This window comes from Corvus kubaryi, unplaced genomic scaffold, assembly GCF_017639235.1.
Source record: "Corvus kubaryi isolate FWS band 111438036 unplaced genomic scaffold, C.kubaryi_AGA036_p1.0 37385, whole genome shotgun sequence".
NCBI classification, from domain to species: Eukaryota; Metazoa; Chordata; class Aves; order Passeriformes; family Corvidae; genus Corvus; species Corvus kubaryi.
Window position 1 is genome coordinate 29,162,791 of NW_024581127.1, and position 11,579 is coordinate 29,174,369.

The 11,579-nt window shown below is 37.3% G+C and overlaps 1 protein-coding gene across 4 annotated transcripts in view; it reads left to right on the plus strand.

Moving 5' to 3' along the window:
• Positions 1 to 11,579, plus strand: part of PHF20L1 (PHD finger protein 20 like 1) — a 56,919-nt gene extending 45,340 nt beyond the window's left edge. For all 4 annotated transcript variants that reach the window (XM_042036462.1, XM_042036459.1, XM_042036460.1 and 1 more), the window contains 4 exons: positions 356 to 551; positions 954 to 1,323; positions 4,818 to 4,980; positions 6,086 to 11,579. In XM_042036462.1, the coding sequence (XP_041892396.1) occupies positions 356 to 551; positions 954 to 1,323; positions 4,818 to 4,980; positions 6,086 to 6,228 (872 nt within the window). In that variant the 3' untranslated portion in view covers positions 6,229 to 11,579. The remainder of the gene's footprint in view (positions 1 to 355; positions 552 to 953; positions 1,324 to 4,817; positions 4,981 to 6,085) is intronic.

An 11,579-nucleotide genomic window follows, 5' to 3' on the forward strand; every position in this document is an offset into this window, starting at 1 on the left:
TATTTAGATAAAGAAAATGCCAATGTAAACTTTTTTTTTTGGTGGTTATTTTGATAACAACACAGATCTTAATATCATGTAGTTTGATTGCAAAGGTGATTAGGCGTTAATTTCAAATACCATTTAGAGGGGTCTTGAGGTTTCAGGCTTATTTTTGTTCTCATAAGTTTTAAGATTTTCCTCTTAATCCACAAAAACTAAATTTTAATATATTAATAGCAAGCTCTTGAGTCATCCTTTCATTGATGTTAGGAGATATTTAGGCAAGTACAGCACATAATTGTAGCACTCTAGTTGTAAATATAACTCTGCTGTGGCTTTAGATGGCCCTCAATTTGTTTATTGCTTACCCCAGGACAGAGGTGGAGTGCCAAATATCTCTATGACAAAGACTGGCTAAACAATGGACACATGTGTGGATTATCGTTTTTGAAAGAGAACTACTCTCATCTTAATGCCAAAAAGATCGTGTCAACACACCACCTACTGGCAGATGTATATGGGGTAACAGAAATACTGCATGGATTGCAGCTGAAGATTGGGATACTGAAGTAAGTATCAGTCCAGGGTTTATTTTCCAGCTTTATATATTCAGGTGGCAGAGACTACCATTATTCCTTATGCATTTTTCTCTCACACTGAAGTTCTTTCTTGTATAACATTTTAAATAATTCAAGTGCAAGATGTGGAGTACCCTCAGTTTCAGTGGGAGTTGGGTGTTCAGCACCCAAACAGATATGGTCTGTTGGGACTGGTGATTTTTTTTTTGGTAAATTTTGTGTTAAAGGGACATTCTAGATTTATCTTAAATTGATGAATGACCTAGGAATATTTAATGTTTGATAATGGTGCTTATCAGTAGCTAAGATCTAGGAGAATAGGATGCTAGATAGTTCAGTGCTGTTAATGGTGTTCTCTGTAACTTGCTTTTTTTTTCCTCCCCTTCATTGCAGAAATAAGCATCACCCAGACCTTCATCTCTGGGCTTATTCAGGGGTGAGAAAAGAACAAGAACAAAGAACTGTTGGGGTAGAGAAAAAATTAGTGACTTTGCAGGATGCTGTTAATCCAGCTGAAAGGACATGTCATAGTCAAAACCATAAAGAGCCACCCAGTATACCCCAGAAGATGGAAGAAACATATATCACAAGTGAGCACAGTTACCAAAAACCACAGAGTTTCAGTCAAGACTACAAAGCAGTCACTGACCCTGTGAGCTCAGATGATGAAGATACAAGTAGCTTTGAGGAAGATCAGGAATATCACACAGAGAATAAAAACTGTTTGCAGTATTCTTTTAAAGATGGTGGAATGAATGAGCAGGTAAGTATCATTCTTCATCTGGGAAACTTTATTTGGAAAAGTATGTTTAATCTGATAAAACTGAAGCACATACAGGTATTTTGGAAAGTTTATTGCTGTCAGTCGACATATTCTATCAAATAAATCAGCAGAAATTACGGGAAGCAAAGTTGGGTCACTGAAATACTTCCAGGTGAAGTATGTTCATTTCAGCTGTTGTATGAAATACAGAGTATGGTTAAAGTATTGCCTATGCTAAAACTTTGTTCTCAGTCTAATGTTTTGAGAGAAAAGAACCCTATTCTTAAAATGCAGGGTCTTGGAACAGCTTACATGGTTTTTGCAAGGTGAGGAAAATGGGACAGGTTTCCCTTTTTCTCTGGGTTCAGTTATCGACATGTGTTAAGAGTTTTTTTTGTTGTTTGTTAAACCAAGGCTTTTTAATAGTGTTTATTATTGTACTGTGTTCTTCTTTTAATAGCAACGCTACCTAGAATGCCATCCACAAGTAATGATTTACTGACCAACTAATTTCACCTCATGGGCACCTGCTTTTCAGTCTTCTATATTGCATATTTCTTCTAATGAAACATTTTTAGTCAGGATTATATTTTGCTGTTTAAACATCTTTCTCATTTGTACATTAATGGTTTGAATCCATTGTTTGGTGGAAAAGGTCTGAAACTTGTTAATCTGCTTTTAGTGAAGAGCTCTCTGAGCAAAAACCAAAGAGAACCAAACCTTTCTGTTTTCTACAATACCATGTGAGGGTAAATCGTCCAACTCATCCCTCTTTTGACATACAGTTTCTGGTGTGGAAGAAATGAGTATGATACATCTTTTTTCTTCTTAATTTTAGTTCTAAATGTGGCATGTAAGCTGTGTAATCTGAATGGGGAATTTTTGGTTCATTCTAATTAAAAATACCTGTTTGTATGCTAAATTGCATGACTATATTCAGGTTTATAGTAAGGAGACATGCAAGCAGTGTCAAATACACTTGCCTTCCAACAGCAGTTTAAATTGTCATTGTAAATAGTATAAATAGTATAAAGACATTTAGAATTAAAGGAAAATACGGATGAGCAGTGAAACAAAACTTGTATTTCCTTCAGAGATTCAAGCATGTATCTAAAAAGCTAGGTGCTCTCTGATACTGTCCCAAACAGATCTCTTCTTGGCTTAAGAGTGTTCTTTCCTTTGGGGACACCTTAGTCACCTTGCCATTAGTCAGCCTTGATACTAAAATAAGGCCTTCTGCCTAAACATGATAGGCATGGAAGAGCTCTCTTTGATTTCTCCATGAACCTGTTTGCACTCCCCTTAAAATTGACATTGAAGGACCATTTTTAATTGATCTGACTTCTCTGTAAGGTGCCCTTTCTCCTCGTCAAAGTTTGATTGAGGCTTTGAATTTTCATTTCTAGCATTCTTCAGAGCCTCCAATATTCTGGTTTTCCATGCTGTTTTGTCTTACCCTAATCTGCAGTTCTGTTACCTACTTCCTTTTCTCTTACAAACACTGTTTGGATTGACTGTTATCAAGTCCATTTTTGGGCTATGCATTATCTTTTAAATTGTATTTAGTTTCCTTGGTTTTGCTTCTGAAAGCAAAAGCCTTCCCCACCTGAACCTCCTGTTATTTCTTGTCCACAAGCTGTATCCTGCATACTTCTCCTGCCATCACTCCCTGATTGCCTATGTTGATCCCATAGCTTAGAGGAGAACCTGGATTTTGTGATTTTTTTCAAGAAGCATTTACTAGCCATTTGAATAAATATAGAGATCATTAGAAGAAAAAACCCCACATTTATGATGTTATTTAGATATCAAGTTATTTAGCTTTGAAATTTTCTCTAACTTACTGAAGCAGGCTGAAAGATGATTTTGGTTTTAGAATTATGGACTCGGTTCCTTATACAGCGAGGGAAAAATGGTATCCCTGTGGTTTTAGAGAGGGTCTGAAAATTGGAATAGAGCATTTCTTATTTATATTGGAAATATTTTTCATTAGATTAACAACAGTTTGAATACTGAAAACACCATGGAAGCAAACCTGATGTCTTCAGAGAAGAGAAATTTTTAATATCATGAAAGCATCAAAACTCTCATACCTTTCAAATAAAATTTATCTCTGATACATAATTTTAACTCCTGTAATGAACTTTATGAGTATTAACAACGCTTATCCTGTCTGACTTGCTAATAAAGCTGCCCTCAGGTCACTAAGAGTTTTATTTGGTTGGTTGTTTTTTTTTAATTTTAAGCTTAAAATGAAAGTTGGATTTTTTTGCTTAAGTAGTAACTTAAAATCCATCAGTTCCTATTTTCTTCTTTACTTCTCTTCTCACTCTTCCCATATTTGACTGGAGAAAGAAATATTTTAATAACAGACCTAACACCATTTCTTTTTTATGTGGTGTGGAAAATTAGCTTGAGCTCTTCAGAGAAGTGTATTAATACAATTAAAGTCACTCTTTGCTCTGGCATTTGGCATGAACTGACACTGTGTGAGCACGTGTATCTGGCATTCTAGTTCTTAAAATAGAATCTTCAATAGTGAAAGAACTTCGTTGGATATAAAGTCATAGTGGATATAAATTGGAAGCTGTTAATCCTGCTAATTGCTGGAGATGCTGAGCATTTTAACACACTAAATCTGGTCTACTTCCATTCAATAGCTGAAACATCAAACTTAGAAAGATTATGAGCTTGTTTATTATCTCTGGCTTGCTGTGAAAGTACTAATTATTTCAAAGAAGTCAATCTTCCTCAGATCCTATGTTTGCATAACTCTGCGTGTTACTGTAACTGTCTCCAAACATGTTCAATTCTGTCTCAGACTTGTGCTTGGAAAGCAGGTGGAGTCATAACAGCTAGGAAGAGAAGTTTTTTGTCTTAATCAGCAAACAGAACAGATTGCCCAGAGAGATTGTGGAGCCTCTCCTGCACTGGAGATGCTCCAGAGCTATATGGATGCAATCCTATGCCATGTGCTCTGGGATGACCCTGCTTGAGCATGGAGGTTGGACTGGGTGACTCACTGTGGTCCCTTCCAACCTGACCCATTCTGGGATTCTGTGAAATAGGATGTCTGACTTATTTGTGCAAAACACTGACTGTTGACATCTTAGGTACTACTGCATTGTAGGGAGTTTTCCATGGAAACAAACCTTAGGATTTTGCATGTTTTTATATTAAAAAGGGCACAGAAGTACAATCTGTATTACTACATTAAACATAGTATTTGAGCTGATAAACTTCAGTATTAGGGAAATGAGGCAAAAGATATAGATGCTTATTTATGTGGAATTTGCATTTTGTTTGCTTTAGTCTATTGATGTGTCATAGTATGTGGCTTTTTGAGTATGCTTTTTGTCATATATACAGAAGTACAGTTCTAAACCAGCAGAGTTTATCATGTGACTCAAATGTTGAAATCAACACCAGAAATTAAAACAAAGCAAAAAACAATCTTAAATGGCAATTTTTTTCTTTCTGTTGCTCCTATGAAGAATTCTGCTGAAGGAAACACTGTGTTTGTTTGTAATGAAAGAAAAGGCTCAGAAGAACAAGTGGACACACATCTTCAATGGCAGCTCAATCTCCTCACCCATATAGAGAATGTACAGAATGAAGTCACCAGCAGAATGGACCTGATTGAAAAAGAAGTTGATGGTAACTGCATTGCCAGATTACTTGTTAATACACCTGTAGCAGCATCTCTCATGACTAATGTGCTCAAAGTGACCTGAGGCACTGAGGATGGATTTTTAAGTATTCTGTTCAAATTTGGGTCCCAGAATTATAAGCAGAGCTTGTACCCTTGATCTCCCCGCCCTCTTCCACAAGTTTTCAATGCCCAATAAAGTAGCTCAAGCACACAAAACCCCTGAGCTCAGGCTCAGACTTCAAAAAGCTTAGATAACTTGTCTAGTCTATGTCCAGGTATGGAGCATAAAATTGATGGCTTTTCACCTGCAGAGATTTTTGCCTGATTGTTCTAGTAACTGACAATATTTAGGGGGGAAAAAAGTGTTTATTGTGCCTTCAACTTTTTTTTTAATGTATTAGTAAGCAAGTGGTTTCATGAAGACAATTCAGTCTTTATGAGAAAACTTGAATGAAATTACAGTGTACGAGAATATTGTAGCACATAGGTGTCTATGACTTGCCAGTCATAGAAACCAGTAACTGAGGGAGCTTACAGTCTAGTCATAGGAGTCCTTAATTAATCTTTTAACAAATAAAATTGTCTTATTTCTATTTGCAGTTTTACTTCCAGTATCCCTGCTTTTCCTAGACAGTGTTTCTAAACTAACAGGGTTGATCTTTTACCTTCTCTGTTTCTGCAAGCAGAGAAATGAAAACATTTGTTGAAGATTGGAAAACCATTCTATAATCTGGACATTGTCCACAGGAGCTTGTGGAAGTGGCAGAAGGAAGCCTTGTGTTTAAGGGTTGCATTTTCTGTTCCAGAACTGTCAGAGAAGACCATGAACTGAAGTTGCTTTTATGTGTGTAGAGGGTAAATTGTGAGCCAAGGGTATAATTTACTCCCAGGTACCTTTTTATAGCAACAATCAAATCAGAAGATTGGATTGTTCAAGAGAAATACAGAATTAGTTGGTGTTTCCCTAACAAAATTTCTTCTGTTGAATAAAAATCACAGCCTCAGTGTATTTTCCCTTTTTATGAAACACAAAGAAAGAAAAGTTAAATTTTTATGGAAACTGTTTCTCAAAGACTTATTCTAATCAACTTCTTCCTTTTCCTTCTGTAGTTTTAGAAAGCTGGCTTGATTTCACTGGAGAACTGGAACCACCAGATCCTCTGGCAAGATTGCCTCAGCTCAAACGACGTATCAAACAGCTCTTAGTTGACATGGGAAAAGTACAGCAAATAGCAACACTTTGCTCTGTATGACAAAAGGAAGAATAAAGTAAAAATAGCTTCTTTACAGTGAATTTTCTTATTAGCCACAAGACTGACAGGAAGACAGCAAAAAGCTGAGCGTTTATCTGGTTCTTTGCTGATTACATTAATAGCCTGAAGCTTTAGAAAGAAGAGAGGAAGTTTAGAGTCAGGAATCTGTTTTATTGAAAATATGAATATTCAATGTCCAGGCTTCAAAATTATATTATATATACTGAGAAATGTCAATTTCTCGGTATTTTTACATGTTAAACAAGTAAATCCCCAGATACAAGGAAATGCAACAAACAAAAACTCAATGAAGAGGAATGCTACTATTTTGAAACCCGTGGCAACGTTTCTAAATTAGCAGAGTTCAGCTGACTAACAATGCAATCCTCTTTATCTTGCTAGTAAAAGGTAGATACAGAGAGAGCTGTATCTTCTCTGCAAGGAAGGTTTTTTATGTTATTTCTGTCTCTTATGAATGTTCAGGAAAACAAACATACTAGCTTTGATTTTTGAAAAAAATTACTTGTCATGGTCTCCCTTTTAAAATATTTTTTTAAATAGAAATCCCTAGAACAGCACTCCTAGGCTCCTTTAAAACAGAAGTGGCAAATAGTGGTCAGATGTGCCAAATATTATTAAAATCACTGGGATGAGAGTTGGATTATGACTTATGTGAAGGTTTTTTCCAAAGTCCTACTCGGTGCCAGCAATCCATCGAAAATTGTATCTAGTTTATATTTTTTTATGTTCTATAGCAGTATTCAGGAATCAAGGTACAATTTTTGTCCTGGGTAGCTCTATTCTGGTGTTGGCCCTCTGAAAACTTCACCATCCTCCGTGCAGATGTGGAATGACAAGAGCAGCAAAACTGTCTGTGGCTGTGAATAGTCTAAACCACTAGAGGAAAAAAATCACAAGATACCTTATCGAAGTTGTTTTTATAAAATTTTTCAGCTTCAGTGAGCAAAATGTCATGAAACCAAAGGCAACCTACTTGCTCTGTTCGCTCTTGTTGGATTTTGAGCCCAAGACTTTTCCTGTGCTGATAAGTTTCCGCTGTACCCAGTGCTACATCTGTCTCTGTGTGTATGTATATGTGTATAGATGCACATGTACACATATACTTACCATGCACATTTCTCTCTACACGTCTAGTTTTATTACAATAGACTACAAGAACTGGTGGTTCATGTTACCTTTTAACAAGCAGTTTCTAAAATTGAAAATAATGTATGTACAGGTTTTGAAATTTGTAAAATATGACTGTTAAAAGGAGGCTATTTAACTAAGGACATTAAGATACTTGAACATTTTATGCCTCACATCTGTTTATCAGTTCTAGTTATCTGTATAAATGCATTTTAGAACCGATAGACAGTAAACTTGAATTTACCTTTTGATAAGAGTACAAGCCACTGTACATTCAAAAATTATTTAAATTTGCAAACACACTGTTCTATATGTAAGGTACTGTATGTAAAACTGTTTATTAAAACTATTCTGTATACTCTACATTTTCCACTTTTCTTCCTGATCTACATACAAATGTAAAAAAGAAGTGATTGTTACTATGTACAGACCATCAAAAAAATCTTGGAATGCCTTTTAAGGATGCATACAACTGAAAAATGTGCCAAAGATGGATTATCTGGGAAAGACTTTGCAACCAGTGCATTGAACTTTCATGATAAAACCATTATTGAGAAAGAAAGCGGCGTGGCTGGTTCATAGCTAAAGTAAACCTACCCCGACCTTTCCTCACTGTCTGTCATACCTGAAGTGAGTTATCACTCCTGATGGCCAAAGCAAAATGTAAACTCCTGTTACAGAGCGGTTGCTATTTAAAGTCTTCCCACATCAAGCTTGTAGGAGACATCCCAGAGCTGCGTGATAACATGGAATTATGGAATGGTTGGCAACTCCATAACGCAGAAAGAACATAAGAGCTGAGGAGTTGTTGACATTTTATAGCAACTGTTAATAAATACTCTAAGTTGATGCTTAAATAACTGCTTCAAACATGAATAGCTGAGTGACCTACTTGCTTTTGGATATGTGAGACTTTTTTTATAGACTATTCACTTGCTGCATATCCTTGAATGTGGTACTGTGTGTACTGTATAAGAGAAGTGTAAATCCAGATGAATTACTTTGAAACAAAGTGGAGTGTATTTACAGAATTTATACAGCATACACTGTAGCAATATTATGCAATGTGTGTGCATGCGTGTGATGTAATATAATTGTAAATGTTACTGAAGGTGAAAGCGGACTTGGAGAGTTCAGGGGGGAGGACAGAGGTTTTATTCTTACTAAAGAGATGGAGGAATGGTATCCTGAAAAGGAAATCCTAAGGTCAAAGTTGAAGTTGCCCTTGCAGCTTTAATGTGTCTTCTGTTTGTATGTGTAATGGCCTCTTAATTTACACGAATAGTAATTTTACCCCCAAGATCCTGCCTTGTTCAGGATGGACTGTGGTTACAAAAACAATCTGTTCAGTATTTTTTTAATGTTCATTGTGTAGTCATGTATTATAAAAATTCCTGCAAGCATTCATAGCTTCTAAGAAATACAATCTCGGTGTCCTTACGGACCATGCTATGTATGATACATCATGTACTGCTCGAATGTTTCACAAACTTGTCTGAGTTTGCTTTCTCAAGTCGTGGTGCTGGTCTGTAACGTGGACATTAGTTTCTGACCCCAGTTTCTCAAGTATTCAAAGGTTTGGGATGCTTTTGAGGTTTTTCTTTTAAACACAAGTCAAGTGCCATAAAAATGCTAAGTGTTTTGCACAGAATGTAACGTACAGTTGATTGCTTTGCTTGTGTGCCAGTCAACCCCAGTGTGATCTGGCTCTTACCAGTATTTCTTCCTAGTTGGCCTTATCGAGAGAATCTTATTCCTGTAGGCATAATTTTCCATCTGTCTTCCTACTTCCTCTCTAAATAAGCCAGGGATGTACAGTCAGTCTATTTGCAACATCATTTATTGGGGTGTGAATTGTGATTGCATTGTTTGATGGAGGGGACAGACCCTCTCTGAGGAAAAAATAGTATATGGCAGTGTAAGGACTGTTTGATATATGTGCACAGAAAGGCAAAATGTTTAAATTTGCAGCCTTCTTTCACTGATTAGGAGTTACAAATAGTAGTAGACAAAAGGGAAATGCCATTTTACAGAAGCCTCTTGTGATTTCACAAGGCTAAATGGCAAGCTTTTGGAGCCTTTGAATGCCCAGCTTTTTGTCTGAGGGTTAGTTAGGGTTTTTTGTTTGTTTGCTTGTTCTTTTAATGGAGGTATCAGGGTGATTCAACTTCAAAGCCTGCTCCTACTTGTTACCATACCGAAGGCTTCTACATCAGGAATTCTGTGTTTCAGTTGCAGTGATGGCAGCAGGACAGCAATACTGCAGTCATAAATGAAGTGTAGTGTTGGTGCTGTGGTCTGGTATGACATGATGGGGCTCCCACGTTCTGGTTACAAAATGGACATACTTCAGGTGATATCACAGGGGATGGGTTGGAAGATGCTTCCTGTTAACCCTTTCCTTGGGTAGCTGTAGGTTGAATAGTGCCCATATTTTGGACATTCTGGCCTTAGATGCATAGATCTTTGTTCAGCTGTGGAGTGGTTTACAGTGGTAGAAGCCTGTCGTTTTCTTTCAAATAGACAAAGAAGATGGCTTGCAATTTTCTGATAGATTTCCTGTATTTGCTGGGTAGCAAAGAATTGAAACTGTTCTTCCCTGGGTGCAGGTATCTTGTATGGCTGATAGCCACCTGTCTCTCTTAATTTTGTCTCTGAGCTTCTACATGTGCTCATCTGTTCGTTCTGCAGCATGCATCTGTTTCTCCTTTCATTCTTCAGCTTTCTGCACTCTGGTTTCTGTGCTGCCTGGAGGGTTTCACTCCTCTGTTCTCATGCCCAGTTATTCCTGGCTGCTGTGGGAAGCAGTCATGGGGAAAGGTCTCTTCAGCTCTTCTGTCCACAGCCTCCAGAGTGCCCTGGGACTTCTGTACAGTTGGAGTGTGTGCACCAAAATCAAAATCTCCAGGTGTTTTTGCTATGTCCCTTAATTAAGCCTCTTCTGTCTTGTGCAAGTGGTGATCTCCCTCTACTCCCATCTGCCTTCTAACTTAACTAATTATTATTATTGAATTAATAATAATTGAATTAATATTACAGCAAAACCCCTCTGGCACTGTTGGGCTCCAGCACTCCTTGCCAAACTGAGGGTTGGGATGCAAAGGAGTCATTCAAACATTCCAGTAAAATTGTGAAAGTATTTTGATGTTGTAAACCACACTATTTTTCCTTTGTATTTGAAGGGAAACAGTAACCATTTTTCTTCACTGGAACTATAAAAGGCACAAAACAGATCCTGAACTGAACTGGAGCTTGATGTAAAAATCAACAAACGGAGGGTGGGCAGGACTCTGCAGGCAGGGGCTTCACAGCCAAAAGAGCAGTCAGGCTGTCCCAGCTGCCTTGCCCTTAGTAGCTATTAGTAGCTATTAGTAGCTCTGTGGAGGTGCTGGTGTGTTAAGGGGGTGTGTGCAATGATGCCATTCATTTGCAAGCAGGATGGTTCAGAACACTGGAACTATAGGTTTTTGCTGTACTGCTTAAAAATGTTTCAGTATATGCACCTTAATTTTGGAGTGCTTATTAAAGTCAGAGGCTTAATCACTTTTGAAATGCCCATTGTTATTCTCACATTTTATTAGCTCACAATTTTTTTCTGTTGTACTGATTGCATATGGCTTTAGGTGAGGATTTTGCAGAGGCTGTTTGAAATGCTTCAGTAATGGTTTCTGTTATATTTTGTAATGTCCTGGGTGCTGGGTGTGGGGGTCTGTCTTTAGCAATAAATATTATACACTATGTGTATATCGGTTTGTATATGGAAAACAAGTACAGAGCATGTAAAAATGGTGAAAATACACTGCACCGAGTGCAGATTGTGCATTTGGCAGCCATTCTGCACCACCCTGAACAACCCAAATGAAAAATTGGATACCACATGGAGAAAATGAACTAGCATGAAAAATCATTCAGGACAGAAGTTCCCTTCCCTTACTCCATGGGCTGGATAACTAAGCTAGTTCAATTGCTGTTTGCTTCAAACAGCAGTCTTCCTTTCCTGAAAACTGGCCAAGCCTCCTCTGTTCAGCTGTAGCCACGTGTGTCAGTGTATTGTCACTAAACACTGGGAGGGGCAGCACTGCACTATGATTAAATCTTCTATGAGAGAAGCAAAATACTTTTCTTCTGTGATTTGTTTTTTATAATAGCAATAATGTTGACTGCATTCTAATATTCACAATAAAGGTCTGTTGAGATTGTTA